We start from the raw sequence: 18,851 nt of genomic DNA, 5'->3' as shown, positions 1-18,851 counted from the left end.
AGCTTGACTCTTATCCATAGAGTCTCTGTATACGGAGACCGTACTGGAGGGAGGTACGTCGCTGACTCAAAAGTATATCGTCTTTAGGTCGTTCCTCGGATAGCCAACCGTTTATTTTTAGTAGGGAAAGTGGGCGTGGAAAATATCTTTTCTGTACGTATACCGTTGGGACAATTACTAAGAAGGAGGCTGTTGTGGCTGCCTGTACTCTTTAGGGCTATCTTTTCTGGCTTGCGTTTGAAGTAGAAAATTCTCTGACGGTACCAGGCCGGATGGTTGAACGGCCACAAAACTGAAGTGTTGGAGCAGGTTGTGTTGTGATCTGGCTAGACACGTCTCCTGGTATTCCTCCGGAGACGACGTTCTGAAAGCCTATTTTTTCGTGTCACTCGGTTATCTTGGCGATCCAGGATACAACCGATTTATTTCGTTTGCCCATGAAAGAAGAGTGTCATTGGTATCCGGGATGCTCAGCTGCACGACTAACGACTCTGTTCTTGGTGTACTGCCGATGAACGACTACGATAATCGGCAACTCGATGGGACATCATATAACCACTCGTCACTATATTTGATTGTAGATGGCTTTAATTTTTCCTCGTCACCACCTAGTCCTACTGAATTAAAGAGCAAGTCTACCTCATTTTAGCAAAACTTTGAGTTTATATATCGCTATTGTTATCATTTTTTTAAAGAAAAAACTATGCGAACATTAGCTCAGAATAATTAAGATTTAGTATGCAAAATTTCAAAAAAATCGGTTCTGTAGTTTTTGCGGTTCTCGATTACAACGGTTTTAGCAACTGTGCTTTATATATTAGTAAAGTTACTAATCACATATAATTGATTTTAAGAATTGCATTAATTAATAAAATATTGGCATTTTTCTTGCGCCACTGCCTCATACATACAGTTGACATATTTATAAAATGGTAAGCTTCAATGGCAGTAAATAAGTATATCCCAGACACATTGTTACCTTAGAAGTAACTATTGAGAATGATTTGCGCTCATAAATAAAATAACACTCTAAAAAAATAATCCCTAGTCTGAAGTATTTTCAAATAATTATATTCGTCTAAAAATGTAAGTAAACTTAATGGTTTGGATTCTTTTAAAACTAATCGAGATAATTAGCAGAAATGAGAATAATAGAGAATTACAAAGTCTAAATATTTATTAGATACGTGGCGGAAGTCACTCAGTGCTGAGCATAATAATTTAATGACCTCTTTCATCAAATTTCACGCCATTTTATCTTATAATCGAGTTGAATCTTTGTTAGAAACGTTAGAAAAGTCCTTGGTTAGAAACGTGATTCGTCTTAAGGACTATTTATTAAAGATTTCATTAAAAAATTTTTTTGCTTTACAAAATATACGAATTAACACTTTTGGCTATTATAAAATTAATTGTATGTTTGGTATTCAATAAAAAAATTTGTTAAATCTAGAAAAATCATACGAGCATTTATATTTTCAAATCGGTGTCTTATAAAATAAACTTTTTCTTATTGCTCTGTTTTGAAGATTTTTAAGGAACAAAATTATTTTTTGTACTGATTTTTTACTAACTGTTTAAAGTTTCAGACATATTCTAGTTAGTTGTCAAGATAATTAATAAGTTTCTTTTCATAAGAAACTTGAGTCGTTTTACCTGAGGCAAGCAAGGATATAGACTAGTCTCATGAAGTTGCCAATTTTTGTTATACACAGATGATACAAGCTGTTCCGTTGAGAGAATGATTTCCACAACAATACTTATAGACGGGCCACCTCTTAAGGGCAATGAACCATAAGTTAATGAGTCACATCAAATTTGTGATCTTACAAACATCTGATTTTTTTATACTTAGCAATGGGAATGATATTTAACACTAAGGTTTCATAAATTTTTGCCTGTATTTACTGCTTCTTTTCTAACAGATACTTTGACACATGTATGTTTACTTAATTTAAAATATATGTAAGAATCAATAGAATATTAACTAAATACCTCCGTTTTATTATGTAACTTGATAAGGTGTACTCTTTTTCTGTATTAAATTAAAAAAGAATTTAAGTTTCATCAAAGTTTGAACGACTTTGGTACTCTAAAAATAAATTTCGAAGTTTATTCACAGATTAAAATAATTCCACATTTTTTTTTTGTTATGCACACGTTGTTCTTACACAATATTTTATACGGATAAGAATTTATTAAAAAAGTATAATGTGTCTGCTAATTTTTACATATGTTGCAACAAAAAATCCAATATGTATATCCATAATGTAACATGAAAAGTTCAACTACAACACATGATTAATAATTTATATTTAACTAATTTATAAAGGTTTTTAATAACTATTCAGTTTTTTTTTATTTCTACTCAAAGATTTATGAAATAATTTACATTTAATAATATCATTTCAATTCTTCAAAAGTATAATAAGCTTTTCCAATCCATGGATACTGCTTTTCGGCCTGAAACATATTTTTAAATTAAAATTTCTATACATACAGTAATTTTAATCGACCAAAATTTGTACATAGAATAAATTAAGTTTACAAAACTCATAAGCATGCATTACAGATTACAGAAAAGTAAACTTCTCATGTAACTATTATTTTAACGAGTATATAAGGACAAATAAGAACTTTTACAATGGAATTCATTGCTATACAAATAATAAGTATTTAAGAATAAGACAATAAGAATACAAACTTGCAGTGTGCTTTAAAAACTATTTTTAAAAGTATTAAATACTTTATTGTACATTTTTACTAAATAGTACGTTAGAATACTGGTTCGAAAGGTATGTAATTACATATGTATGTTAGTCACGTACCACTCGTATGTGTGCAATCGTAGTGCAAGTGTATTGAAATAAGACGTCTATAGGCACATTTTGCGATGGAGTCAACTAAAAATTTCAAAACTTTTACTTCGCAAAAATTGTAACGGAAGTGGACTTTTTATTTTCTGTCCCCTTCGATCCCCTTGTGACATCCCATGCAATATACTTAATATTCATTATTTCGAAATACACAGCTCCGTTAAAAACTTATAAAAAGCGAATGCTCAGCGATTGTTAAACATTGAGCTATATAGCTGCTTCTGCAATCTTGTGACATATAATTTACTTCCTTTGAAAAGAGCTGCCGTCGTAAAACTCGAACTACGCGTGCAATCTCCAAATTATCTTATATAGCGCTCATCTTACAAAATCAATTTGCACTAAATGTCCACAAGAATGAAAACAATCAACAGTTTCAACATTTATTACTGAGAATGATCCAGAGTCGATGTCGTGCACAGTTTCAACATCAACAGTACCAAATGCAAAATCCAAGAGATCAGCGATTTTTACCATTGTTCGCAGTTTAGTTGTTGCGCCAAGTTTATGCTTGTGTTAATTGAGAGTAATTGGGTTAAGCTCTGATTGGTCGTTCGGATCCCCAACTTGACGTGTCCTCTTTAAATGCAAGAGTATCCATAGTAACTTTAAGGGTTGGAGAGTGAGTTCTGTTGCGTCTTTTAAGCAGATGTAAGACTTAATGAGCTACGTGTTAGAAGCGTGCATTTCAAGCAAATGTAAGACTCAGGTCGGTGACTAAGCTGTGTGAGAAAAGCTCGAGCAACCCAGACCACTGTTGACTCACCTAAAAAGTGAATCAAGGAGGAACAAGAAAGAAAGGACCGTCGACAAGGGTTCCGACGTTTAAAGCAGCAGCCTAATTATTGTCATCGCCACGAGTATTCTCGTGTAGGATGAAAATCATCGTTGCGGTCAACCTTGTAAGATCTTGCGACTGCGTGCGCGTAAGCAGCGGCTAACCAACGATTAATAGAAGTAAGTTAAGTATAATTAATATTCTGGAAATTTCGAATATTTCCTGCTTTACTGAATTTATTAAATAATTAGATAAGACATAAATTAGTTGTTGATTAAATTTTTTTAAATAAAATATTTCAATTGTTAAATATATTTTCTAAACTCAAATATTTCCAAATTCAAAATTCCAGTTGATTAGAACAAAATTTTAGTTTCAATGAATAAATTGAACACTATACAAAAATAAACAGACTGACGTATGACATAGACCTTTACAAGGACGTGAGATAAAAAGACGAAATAAATACGCAGCTACTACATTTTATCGGACAGAAATTCATACAGTAGGTCAACGTCAGTTCGGCGTATGACATACTAATGCCACTCCATTCATTTCACCCGGTGAAACCTAACACCACAACACCGAGTCAACGATTTTAAAGGAAAGCATATTGTAAGTAAGAGCAAATAAGGCCTTTGAGCCGACGGCTGGTTCTTGACGAACAAAAAAATTAAATTTATTTGTTTGTAGAACGAATCTACGAGTTCCACCCTTCACTTAGAAGTACGGACGTAACACCCCCTCCCTCCTCCACATGCATATTAAGAAAGTAAAGGGGGGGATCGAAAATTTCCTAAATCAGCTGCAAGCATATGTGCAAAACTTCTTGCACAGTTTGCTAGCTTTTCAGGTTTTTAATCTATACCCTAAGTAGTTTTCTCCAGAATGCATTTCAACGCCTTGTACGAGGTGATCCATGCCCCATTCAAGGAGGCTCGATCATTTTTTTGGGAGGCAGTGAGCGGGTATGCGAGGGCTCTCACATAACATCATGTTGAAGTGAGTTGAACTAACCTTGCATGAACAACCGCCTACTGCATCACGGTTAATTTAAATGTCTTTAACTTGTCTGTTCTCAAAGGTTTAACTATTTAATGTTATAAAAAAATTACGGTTCATACGTTAAAGCAGCTACTTTCCGATACTTTGTGTAAAAAACTTGAAAATATGTTGTTTGCATAATAAAAATTTTACTAAAAAAAAGTAGAAAGGGACTTAGTTTGCGTCAACAAAAGGGTGTAATAAATTTTAGAAAAACAAATTCTTTTTGCACAATATTACAGTGACTAACTCGCATTTTCTTTTTATGTAAAGAGAAAAAATTTTTATTATGTACATCAAAAAATTTTTTACTAGAATGTCATTAATATTGTGGATATACTGTTGGGCCACAGGAAACATACGTGCAACGTTCAAACTCGAACATTTACATTATTTTTTTAAGCAATCCCTGATGATGGCAATACCAAATTGCCGAATTATCAGGCAGAAGCAATTTTTGTAATAATAAATAGTCCTGATCAACCACCCAAATTTGTTATTATTTTATATTGAATTTTGAATAACTAAGCAAGCTTAGGACGATTGGAGTAGCTGTTATAAATTTAGCCTATGCTTTAAATATAAATTAAATAACATTATTTTATTTCCTCAAATGTAAATTCTAGTTAAATTTATGAGATACTTAAATCACAACGGTCTACATGGCTATTTTAGAAAAAAATATATAAAGCCTTTTAAATTGTCAATATGTATAAGAAACATTGTTAATTTCAATGTAAGCCTTACGACTACTGTAATAACATATATATATATATATATATATATGATGATGATGATGATGATGATGATGATGATGATGATAACTTTACTTCTATAGAAAAACGTTAGAAATCAAACCTAAAGTCATCCAAGCAACATATTAAAATACCATTACAAAAATGAAACAAAATCCATATGCAAAAAAAATACAAGCACTTAAATTAAATTGTAAATTTAAAACGTCTTGAAAACTATAAAATAAACTTTTTAAGAAAATATAACAATGAAAATCATTAGAACAATAAACCTGTAACAGCAGAATGTGAAACAATAATTGTTACAAAATCAGAAAATATTAGACATTATGACTTTCGGTGTATCTAAATGATTAACTAAATAGTGTACTTATTCACACATATTTAAATAAATTATCACATAAGGTCGATCCATTGGTTTTTACTTTGCTGTTCTCATCAGGATATAACAGATTACTTGCTATAGACAAAAAAATTGTGTACAAGCACAAAATCTCACGTTGTTTCAATATTATTTGTATAAAACTGCTTATTAACTGAGCAGTAAAATTGCAGTCCTGTACTTCCTCCTAGACTAATGCAACAATTTTTTTGCATGCATTTATAATGATAAAAAGTATAAGAATAAACTTTTTTCATAATAACCACAAAACATTCAGAATTAAATGTTACCAAGAGCCAATAGATCTTATAATACGTAGTGTATCAAATAATTAAAAAATTTTGAAAATCATTAAGTAGGAAAAATTATTATTTCACCTTTACCATTCGTTGGTGGTGCAAGGTATATGGCAATAATGGCAATAATGCGAAAATTCAGAAAACTTGATTTATTCATTACTGTTACATAAAACCATAAACAGAAAGGAATAAAGAAAGATTTTAAAAAATTTTCTACAGGTACCACTTTTCATGATATACTGAACATTACTCTCAGATTATGTGATACAAAATTAAAAATCCATATTAGATAATATAAGCAAGCAAAATATTTTTGGAAAAGTTATTCCGTACATTTACACAATTAAATTGCAAAAAAGAGGCTGAAGAGGTTCTTATTTCTTAACACTTTTTTTTTCCATTGCATCTTAATGATGAATTTTTTACAACTACAAACATTAACAACTCTATTTTGGCAGAAATTCCACTTAATTTTGTACATGAAAGTTCATACACGAGAAAAAAATTATAATTACCAATGTTAATTTCTATAATGGACATAAATGAATCATGTTGATTAAATGATTACCTAACAATAAAGTAACTGTGTATTGTTTGGTATTTTTGTCATATAGTCATAAATAATGATTAATAATTTGATTTTTATAAGTACTATTAAGTGCATTTTAGGCTAAGGAGGGGGGCGAGAGGGGCTGAGGCCCACTTAAAATGTGAGGGGGCGAAGGGATTTTTTATTTTCGTAGGATATTTATTCTTAAATCAATTTGAGAAAGAAATTTTGAGTTTTTTTTTCCTTATTTTGAGGGGGAGAAGGCTCAAGGAAACATTTAAAACTTTGAGAAGGGGTTGGTGACTTAATTTAGTCTTACAACTATTTTACGGATATGTAAATAGAATAGGACTTATGCATACATTAGATGCTTTAAAGATGTTAAAAACATGAAATAAATTACGCTGACTGTCAGCATCGTTTCGATATTGTCAACATATATAAAACTGCAATTTATATTTGTCTGCATAAGTTCCAATTAACGGTAATGTATGTACACTACTAGGGCCTTCTACTAGCTCCGTGCTCGAAACCTTTACTACTTTATCTAAAAAGAAAAGTCTTTCAATTGATATAATAAAAAACATATGTAAAATTGAAATCTTAGATTTTTAAAACCAACAATTTTAAATTAATAACAATAAAAAAATTTAACAGAAGTCAATTTTTTATTTGATCTCACTGACCGGTAGCGACCCCACCACGACACCAAACTAAAAAAAACATTTCTTGACATTGACTTTTTGCTTAACACCTGATGCTTCGCAAAAAAAAACTTTTCTCGGAAATCGAACCAACAATCTTCTACACACTAGCCAAGTACCCTACCCACGTTGTTACAAGCGGTTCCTATTAGAGATTAACCTCTTTTTCTCTGTTATAGTGCGGTTTAAAACTAATCCCTAATTTTGATATTTATCAATTGTTTGTTAAATAATTAGGTTTGATTATACAGAATAGTAATAATTTTCAGCAGTTTATACTTTTTTTTCACTTTCCTGTTAATCAGTTATTCATACAAAATAAGAATCAATTTATCGATTAATTTTTCTTTTGTTTTATTATTTTACAATTTTTTATTAGGGACTAACGTGACTTTTTCACTTAAGAACGTTTTTTACAGTAAGCAGGCTTAATAAAATCTTTAGAAAGGTGAGAGGAGCACAAAAAAGCAGCAACGCTGGCAAGTTTTTTTGTCATATACATATACCTGTATAGACGCTTTTATGCATATTCGGTCCCTTTTTTCATGTTTTATTAAAATAACCACTTGTAAATCCATTTAAAAATTTAAATAGTTCAACTTATAGGATGTAATTATTCCATAAGGTAACACGATAAACTGAGATTTTAAAAAATTAAACGTATAAAATATAGTATAGTTAAACGATCTGTAACTTTTTATGGATAATTTTTATGCTACAACGTATAAAAATTAGAAATTTCAACAATACCTATCAAAACCTGTGGGTGATGAACGTCCTGAAGCGACATTCATAGGCATGTAAAACTATTCTATCAAAGACAAAGAGGTACGACAGGATGATTGGTCGTTTAAATGTTGTATCACCAAAAGAGAAAGAATATTTCTTTTTTTAAACTAATTTTGAATAAAGTAAAAGGTGCTTCTTCAATTCAAGACTTAAAAATCCATAACATACTGCATAATTCATGTAAAAAAGTAATAGTTAGCCTACGATTTTTGCAACATAATTTTTAAGTAATGAACATTTTTGAAGAATCTTGCAACGTCATACTACTTTTTCAATTAGGAAAATTTTTTGCGTAGTTTACTTTGTCAAAACTCTAGAAAGTCTTACAACTTCAAATTTATTTAAAAATTATCTCAGATAAGACTGTATTAAAGACAAGAAAGAAGACTTTAACAATAATAAATGAAATTTCGATCTAAGATAAGAGGTTTTGCAAAGATTTTAGTTTACCAGACACAGCAAGTTAAAATTTTAAAATAAATTCCAAATTAAATTAGGAAACCATGAAATTTCATTTAAAAAAATTCAACACAATGTTTCTGACATAAAATAAAGATAAAAAAAAAGTATTTGAAAAATTAATGACAAATGAAAGATGACATGTTTTATTGATAAACGAGGACGTTCTGGTAAAACATATTTATACAATACTTTAGTTCACTATTTTATATCAATTAACAAAAAAGTGTCATTCATGGAATGGGTTGGTATAGCTTCCATATTGTCATCAAAAATAATGACAAGTTGCAGAATGTTCGGATTTGCATTGAGATTCAAGTACTATTAGAATATCTTTTTTAGATAGAGAATCTGATAAAATTAACCATGCCTAAGGATAACAGTATTTAAAATATATTGCAGAGGATGGAACAAGCAAAAATACAAAGCATATTTATTAAGTTTAAATAACGGTCAAATCCGTAGAATTATTTCTTATAGTCACAAATAATAATGGATACTTTTATTGGGTTAAAATAACGGTCAAACCAGAGGAATTTTTCCATGTATTGCGGGGAGACCGCATACGGACTGCGGCTGGGCCATCAAGGGCTTCCGAAAATCGTGCAGAGGGCCAGGGAGCTAAATAGGCTCTAGATATTAGTTTATTCGGTTAAACTAACATTGACGGAGATAGAATATCTGTTGTTTTGCGAGGGGCGTTAGAAAGGGAGGTGGAGGGCAGGAAGCGGGGGAAGGAGTATATAAGCACTGCTCTTACAACTGTATAAAATAGGAATACACCCTCTCTCCACACACACACACACACACATATATATATGTGTATACATATATACATATATGTATGTATATACGAGACAGGGGTCCGCTAGTATATATATATATATATATATATATATATATATATATATATATATATATATATATATATATACTAGCGGACCCCTGTCTCTGCTTCGCCCGAGACTTACGAAATGGAACAGCGTAGGATGTTGACATGTAATATAAAATGTTTTAAGTTAAAGTTTTACATATATTTCTGACACTTTTCAGAATAAAAATCTTCTTATTAAAAACATGTTTGTTCAAAATCCATATAGTTTATTTGGTCAAATAATGAGCTGTAAAAATAAAAAAATAAATGTAATTATGCTTAAAAGTACCGTGCGTTCCTTATTCCATAAATTAATCGTTGGTCATAAAAAGCCGTTGATTGGCAGTTTCTTTCGTATAATTTACGGAAAGGGCTATTTTTTTAAGCTATTAAGATTTTAAACTCCCAAAAAATATATATTGAAAAAAAAATTTTTTTTCTCTTATCTCACAACTTTATTACCAGAGCAACAAAGTCCTGGAGCTTAAAATCTACATTTTTTATTGCCTCAAAAACACAAATACATTTCATGCTTATTTAAAAATCTGAATTTAGATCTTTAAAGATTTGAGAGTTTACTGTCAGGGTACAATAAAAAGCTGATCTCTCACGAAATGGATTCTTTATTTTTCGATTTTGATGCTGCAGTTCTAATCTCGATAAATTTTCTGCGTCAATTTCTTGACGCCTGAAATTGTATTTATCAGATTCATTTGAAGTTTTTCTTCTAATTCGTCCTCTTGTGACTTTTGGCATGCTTAAGACTATTGTAACCTTTAAAGGCTGTTATCTGTCAACTTTGTTAAATTTTAATATATTTGTTGGCAAGGTAGTTCGACGTCCAACGGCCCTAAAAAAGACCAGTGAGCTTCCTAAGTAAACTCTTTCTTGACTAAAGTTAACAGTAATTGTGACTGCCTGGATACCTCAGGGTAATCTTCTCTCACCTGCTATTGAAGCCCCAGACTGATCGTGAGAAAAATTACGAAGTTCGAAGCTTTGGAGATAGTTGTGGAGATCTTTCCCAACGTCTCCCGGTATAACATCGAAGACGTTGGTGTCTAAAAAACCTTTTTTTTGCAGACTCATTTGTTTTGGATGATCTAAGATGGGGAAATTAGTTCGTGATGCTTGCCCATTGGAGACTGTCCCGTTGGCTCAAGTTTTTTATTCCATTCATAGCTGTTAGGTTCGCCCAGCGCAGACCTTGGAGAGGATCGGTGATTCCTAGTTAAATGCTTAAAGTCGAGAGGGTTATATAAGGTCGTCTGTTACCGGGGTTTCTAGCCTTACGAAGAGCAACTCCGCTCGTGATAACTGCCAGAAAATGACTGACTTGATTTAATAGTGGCCGTCTTTAGTTAATATAGTCTTTTTGTCGACAAATCGCTTCCGGAAATGGTAGTAAAAATGTACTTGTTTGTAAGGTAGTTTAAACTTAGGTGGCCTTTAAAAGAACCGATGAGATTGATGGTTAAGTAGAGAACCTGATTATAATGGCGCTAAAAAGGGCTAGTGGTGAAACTTCCAGCTATTCTTTATTATTAATCTTGATGATGAAGAGCTAGCTGCGGGTAGCTTGACTTTTACCCTCGAAGTCTCTATGTACGAAGACTGTGATGGAGGTAGGTAAGCCGCTGACCAAAGAATATCTCGTCTTCGGGTCATTCCCCGGATAACCAACCACTCATCGTTAGTCAGGAAGATGTAGGTATACCGTTGGGGGCACGACCACTGAGAAGGTAGCCATTGAGCCTGCCTGTGCCCCTCAGGCCTGTCTTCCCGGGCTTACATTTGTAGCTAAAAATTCTCTGACGGCACCAGGCGGAATAGTAAAACGGCCTCAAAACTTTGAAGTCTTGGAGCAGGTTGTGTTCTGGCTAGATGCGTCTTCTGGTATTCCTCGGGAGACGTTATCGGTTAGAATAATTTTTTGCTGGTGGAACTCGTCAATCCTGGAGACTGAGGGTAGATGTAGACCTAGGTCCCTTGCCCATGAGAGAATAGTATCGTCGGTAACCGGGTTACCCAGCTGCACAACTATCATCTAAATTATCGATGCAGCTCGATGAACTTCTGGTAGACGACTGCAGAAATTTTCGAGACTCTCCGGCGTATTATAACCACACTTATTTAATTATGTTGTAGGTAGCCTCAATTTTATGTCAACGCCACCTAGCGGATCCTACTGAACTGAAGTAAAAAGCTGGCGTATTTTTGCAAAACTTTGAGCTTATTTATTGCTATTGTTATTAAATTCATACTAAAAGCTATAAGATAAAAACTGCACTAAAACCATCTAGGAAGTGTCAAGAATCAGCGTGCAAAATTTAACAAAATCGGCTCTCTAGTTTTCGCGGTTAGCAATTACAGCGGTTTTAGCGACTTTGCTTTATATATCAGTAATATATATATATATATATATATATATATATATATATATATATATATATATGTATGTATACATATCTTCCTGTGTTATAGTTATTTGTGTGAGGAATTCTACGTAAACCCCCCACAGCCCTTCCACAGACCCTCTACAGCCCCCTCGCAGACCCCTCACAGACCCCCCACAACCCCCCTAAAAATAAGCTTAAATTTGACCGTTTTTATTGCTAATTTGATATTTTTTAACGTTTTCCTAAGACCCCCCACAGACCCCCCACACAATTTTGCCTAGCGCTTCACAGACCCACGATAGCCCCCCCCCCCCCACCATTTTTCATACATCATGTCATGTATACTTGTTAAATGATGAAACATTAATAAGTAACTTTCATTCATTACCCTGAATGTTTCCGATTTATCTATAAAAATCATCAAGCAAAGTCAATAAATTATGTAAAAATCTCTTTCCAAACGATATTTTTTATTTCTGTACTTTTTTGCCTTACTACTTGAATAAATAAATTATTTTCATCTTTGCATCTTAGTAAAGCCACATATAATTGACCATGAGAAAATAAAGGTTTTTTAAAATACAAACCTACAGTATCGAATCTTTGACCTTGGGATTGGTTTATTGTCATAGCGAATGCCACGATTAGAAATTGTTTACTATACAAAATAAACAGTAATGTTTAGGAGTTTCCTGTGTCTAAAGTTATTCTTGGAATGAAGACTCTAGTTCAAATTTTTTCTCTAGTTATTATTTCTTCTTCTAAATTATACTGTAATAATTTAGTGTTTTGTAAACATGTTTCATGACAGAGTTCATCTGATATACTCAAATTTCTCAGTAACATCACTATTGTACCAATTTTTAGATTTAGTTCATGAGGTGGTAATCCTTCACGAACATTGTTCAACATTTCCAACAGAAAAATTAAATAAATATTATGGTCCAATTTATTAACCCCTATAAAAGTTGTGTTATCTATACTATGGTAAGTTTTAATTTATCTAGTTAATTTTTTAAGAGTTTTATTATTAAAATAAGAGGTGTTCTCGATATGCGATGTAAGTATAACACTATTTATCGAACAAATGTAAATATTACAAAATATTTAAGAACATACATTATGTGAGACCAAATTTTTAGGAATGTTACAAGTTTTTTCTCATCCTTCCCCAATTTTTAATAATAATTTTGAAAACCCCTTATCGTTAGAACGAAATTCGATTTCTAATTTTAAAACTTGGAATGAGTTCCATAAAAATAAAGATTCAATAGTTTGTTCAAGTATAATTTTTCTATTGCCGTTTTTCATCACTAGAAAAATCTGACGAAAATCACCTCCTAGAGTAATTAATTTGCTTCCAAAACATTTTTCAGTATCACATAAATCTTTTAACGTTCTGTCTTCTATTTCCAATGCTCTTTTTGGAATCATTAGAGCCTCATCCCAAATAATTAAATCAACTTCTCTCAATTTTTTTTTATCTGACTCGAATTTGAAAAATGCACTCTCTATATTATTAAGATCTAAAGGAAGTCTAAAAGTTCTATGACTGGTCATCTCCTTTGAAAGCAAAATTGATGCTATGCCAGTCCATGCCATTGACATGATTTTTTTTATTTTGAGCATTAAAAAAATAAATTAACGTTTTATATAAATAAGTTTTTTTTTATCTTTCAGGACCATCTATTTAGAAAATATTATTTTTTTGTTCACAAATAATATGAAATACATTTTACTGGTCATTATTCAAACTTTTATACATCGAGTTTAATATGTCTTTACTGAAACGCATTTAATCATCTATACCTTTTTTTTACTCTCTATTTTTTGGGGTAGGTAAATTAAAGCATCCACATGATTTATCTTCTGATTCTAAAATTTGGTTAATATGTAAAAGAGCTAAATTATCTTCATTATTAGGCAAACCCTTCGTAAAAATTTTTTTGTATCAATTCCATATTTCATCACCTTGAACGTTTTCTGAAATTAAAAACCAAGCAAAAAATTGTCTTAATTGATATGGAAACATAACAGCAATTGCTTCTTTTAAAATATCATCGATTTTTTTATCATTGTCTGTTAAACCCATTACAATTGCAGTATCTTTAAAAGTTTCATAAGTTATTCCTTTACATGTTTTTATGTCTTCGAACAATGTCGAACCATTAACTTTATTTAACACAAGTTTAAAAAAAAAATCTTTCATGATCTTTTGGAGATATAATGTTTAATCGACCAATTGCAATATTTTTTATTATATTTTTTCTTTAAAATTAATTTTTAGTTTAATATTACTATTTGAATTTCCATATGTTTGAATATCGTTGATCGAAAAATTGACTAGAACGTAAACATGTAAAAAGTCTGAGAAGTTTTTAATTTTAATACTTGTACCATAAGTCACATTTTTTGACATTATATTAATATATTTATCACGACTTTTTACATTTTGATAATAATCGTTTCCTACTCCAAATTCATAATAATTTTTCCATTAATTAATAACATTATTGATTACTAAAGAGCGAGCTCACACGTGGAAATCTTCGTCACTATACAGAATATAAAAAAAAGTTCTGAATAAACAATTTTTGTCCCCTTTTACGCTAACTTTTGAATTGTTTATTTTAAAAAATTTCAGAAATATTTAGTGTGATTTTAAATTTAATTTTAATAGTACAAAGCACAAACGATTTTTTCAATTTACAGTGTGGAACACTGTGAAGAAATTATTTCTATATTTGTCATTGAATCTGAAAATGAAAAATTCTTTCGTACCATTTATATCAATTGATAAAGTATAAAATGCATAGTAGTAACAAAAATTATATAAAGAATGTGTTTTATAAAATTTAAGTAATTTATGTGATTAAAGTGATTAAAACTTTTCGTTGTTTAGAATTCAAATATTCAAAATATAATATATACCTTTTTTCTTCAAACATAACGAAGAGTTCTAAAAAAAACTCTAAACTTACCACAATAGTACCTTCTGGGTGGTGTCAAAATTTACTGATAATTATATAACTAATGCTTAACGATGTAGATCAAAAACTCTTCTTTCTCACAAAATTATGGGCACCAACCTCTCTCTACTAACAGATGAAATTTGAAGACTCTCCTTCTTAGTTAGAACAGTAGGGGTTTGGCATGCGGAGCGCGCAGGGGGGCGGATCCCCACTAGTATAAATATATATATTTGCTAAGCGAAAGCGACTTATGCAGACTTCACGTGCGAACAAGATACGTAATAACATTATAGTAGAAATATAAAATGTTCACATAACTCTTAATTTGTTTTTATAATTACCCTTTGACACCTGTCTATACACACACACTTATTCTTTTTTTTTATATAAGATCTCAGGCAACTTAGCATCAGCGGTTAGAAACTCAATAGTTTTTATGTATTATTAATAAACAAAATACGCTCTTAGCCAAGTAAGCCTTAGCGATCAGGAAGCCAACAGTTTTTTACTATTATTGATAAATAAAATGTGCTCTTAAGCGCGTAAGCATCGGCGATAAGAAACCTAATAGTTTATAGTGTTATTGATAAATTAAATACGATTTAGGGCGAGTAAGCGTTGGAGATTAGAAGCACAATGAAGTACGATTTCAGGCAAAGAAGGATCATTGATCGTCTCTAATGGATCGTTGATAAGAGACCCAACAGTTATTTAGTATTATTGATAAACAAAATACGATTTTAGGCGAGTAAGCGTCAGGACTTAGAATCCCAACAGATTTTAGTATTATTAATAAATAAAATACACTTTTAGGCAAGTAAGCATTAGTTATTAGAAACACAACTGTTTTTAAAAGTATTTATTAATAAAATATTTACTAAGGAAAGCTGGTAACAATGATTAAAAACCAAAAAATTTTTTAGTGTTAGTACTAAATCGTATTATGAATAAATAAAATGGGCTCCTAGGCGAGTGAGCCTTAGCAATTAGGAACCTAACAAAGGGTCCCCCCATTAAGCACAGCAAAATGCCCTAAATTGAATTTTTTCGTTTTAATAGTGCCAAACTGTTTTTTAGGGCTAAAAATAAAGGGTCAACTGGGTCCGAGACCAAAAAAATTTTTTCCATTTCTAGGGACCATGAAAACCGTGTTTTCTACATTTCGTTCCTTTTCTCGGCGTCTAAACATAAAAAAAATCTGAAAAAATTCAGCAGCATAGTAGATATTATTTATTTTTATAGAATTTTTTTCAAGGTCATCCAACTACAACATAACCTAAAAAAAAAATTTTCTAAGCTTTAGATCGTAATTTTGACTATGATCCAATAGACGTGCAGGCGATGTCAATTATTTATCTCGTAGAGCAAGAAAAAACACAACTTTCACGTATTTTTTTAAATTTTTTCAATTGGTGCGACATAACCTACAATTCGAAAAACCGATTTATTTTACGTTTTTGAGCTACTTAAGAGCCTCCTTTAATTTTAATCGGAATTCTAATATCCTTAGTAAATTTTGCAGAGAATATAACTTAAAAAAAGGCGTTACATTGGAAAAATTTTTTTTTCTAACCTTCACAAAATGAAAAATTACAACAAAAAAAACGACTATTTGTTTCTTATCTTGGGTTTTTACAATCCAAAGAATTAAAAAAAACTTGTGTGTATAGAAAATGTAAATTCTCTTGCGTAGAATTTTTTCCAAGGTCACTCACGGTCGACATAACCTCTAAAATAATTATTTAACCTTTGAAACGCGATTTTGATCATGATCCAATGAAAGTGCAGGCAAGTAGATATTTTAATCTTTTAGAACTGGAAAAATACAACTTTAATATATTTTTTTATATTTTTGTAGGTGGTGGAACTAACCTAAAATCCTAAAAACCGTTATTTTCACCTGATTTCAGCATGTAATCCATTTTATCGGTTTTTAAAAAACTGATTCTTGATGGATTTATGTTTTTGCGACAAATTGTACTTTTTCAAATTTTTCAGAGTTTTTCAAGTGGTAGAGCTAACCACAAAACTCAAAAAAACAATCCTCATTAATTCTAGCATACCTTTTTTGGTGTTACATATTATTTGCGGTATTGCCTATGACAAATGACAATATTCACTATTTGTACGTTCCCGTTCTTACAAATTCCCCCAAAAACGTATAGCCATTTAGCATAGCGAAACGAAATATTTGGAACATATAATTTATCCGTTTGTACGTGCGAACCATAGAGGTATTAGAATATTGTAAGCGATCCTCATCTTACTCTGTACTGTGCGATACTGTTACGTGCGAGAGAAAAAGCTGAGAGAAGGCCTCCTGAGAAACCTGTAGTACTATACCTATATATATGATTAGACATATAATAGGGGGCCTTCTTGCAGCTTTCTCTTTTGCACATACACGAAAAAAAATTTCGAGTGGCAATAACCGTTGCGTACGTACTGATAAATACATTCGTATTTATGTACAGTCTAAGATGAACATGAAACAGAAGACGTATATTTACTTATATTAATATTGATTAGCTTTCGCATTACTTCTTTACTTTGAGGTGAACTTGCAATTCATGTAACTATCTTTATTATCGACATGTCCAGAGTAAATAAGCAGGGCCCTTTAAGAAACAATAGTTAAGTCGGGTTTCACGAAAAACGTAAGTACAGGTTACGCCCTAAGTTTGCCATTTAGTGGACTCGGTTTTTCAAAAGATTTTTCATAATTAAAAACTTTTTATATGTTAAAGTAATCTGCACTCTGTAGTCTCTTATTTAGAACAAACAGTGAGAGAGAGAGAGAGAGAGAGAGAGAGAGAGGGAGGGAGAGAGAGAAAGTGTGGGTGTGTGTACTTGTATACAGTGATCTATGGATCTATCATGTAAGAAAATAACTATATCTTGCTTTTTAGGTTTGAATTTATTTATTTCTGTGCCAATAGAGTGCAGTGCTCGTGATCAATGGTCTGAACTATCAGTTACGAACTTAACAAGATTTCATCATGTTGAACACTTTTGTGAATGATATGATGCCGTAAGGATTTTTTCACCAGCCAGCTGCTTCGCTTTTACAAATTAAACTTCGGGTCCTGTGAAAATCATCAACTCAAGTAAAAATAAGTCATACTCTATGCTTTAACTAAATATTTTTATAATTTTCACGTCAATTTTTCATATTAGAGTAGAATCATCATTTCTTAAATTTTTAGTTGATATAAATACATTTGAATATTAAAATATTAACTTTTTAATACGTGTATAATGTCTTTATGTTATACTTGTATCTTATATTAAATTCTTGTATATTATAAAAATAGAACAATAAACAAAAATATACATATGTATATATATACTAGTGGGGCTCACGCCCCCCTGCGCGCACTGCGCGCCAACCCCCCAACATTTGAATATTTTATGAGAAATACATTTTTACAATTTTTGTGTATTTATTCTCATTTATTCTTAACTTTTTTATTTTTCAAATTTAAAAAACTCATATTTAATAAATTACATGGGGCTACATCGTTTGAAAACGTTAAAAAACATAATGGAATAACATATAAAAATTTCAGGGATACTGCAATTGCAATGGGTTTAATAGAACATGATTCTGAAATCGACAATATTTTTGAAGAAGCCATAACAATTATGTTTCCATACCAGTTAAGACAATTTTTTGCTTTGTTTTTGATTTCAGAAAACAGTCGAGGAGATAAAATATGGAATGAATATAAAAAATATTTTACGGAAGACTTCGATAATAATAACAATAATTGTGCTCTTCTACATATTAATCAAATTTTGGTATCGGAAGGTTAATTATGTGAGTCTTTTAGTTTACCGGCACCAACCAATAGCAACTATATAAATAATTGCAATATTGAAGAAATATTTTTCAGTAAAAAAATGTTCGATATAATTTACGCAAATTTAAATAAAGATCACAGAAAATTTTTAAAACTATTTGTGAACA

The 18,851-nt window shown here is 31.1% G+C and overlaps 1 protein-coding gene across 1 annotated transcript in view; it reads right to left on the bottom strand.

The window, feature by feature from the left end:
• Nucleotides 1–2,308: 2,308 nt before the first annotated feature.
• The window catches only part of ND-ASHI (NADH:ubiquinone oxidoreductase subunit ASHI), a 144,247-nt gene continuing 127,704 nt past the window's right edge, over nucleotides 2,309–18,851 (bottom strand). The window contains exon 4 of the mRNA XM_014356495.2: nucleotides 2,309–2,463. Within this exon, the coding sequence (XP_014211981.2) occupies nucleotides 2,404–2,463 (60 nt within the window). The 3' untranslated portion in view covers nucleotides 2,309–2,403. The remainder of the gene's footprint in view (nucleotides 2,464–18,851) is intronic.

Source organism: Copidosoma floridanum, unplaced genomic scaffold, assembly GCF_036245765.1.
Source record: "Copidosoma floridanum isolate Cflo_tuat_1 unplaced genomic scaffold, Cflo_Japanese_pri ptg000021l, whole genome shotgun sequence".
NCBI classification, from domain to species: Eukaryota; Metazoa; Arthropoda; class Insecta; order Hymenoptera; family Encyrtidae; genus Copidosoma; species Copidosoma floridanum.
Note: the sequence above shows the minus strand (reverse complement) of the source record. Positions and strands in the feature narration are given on the sequence as shown.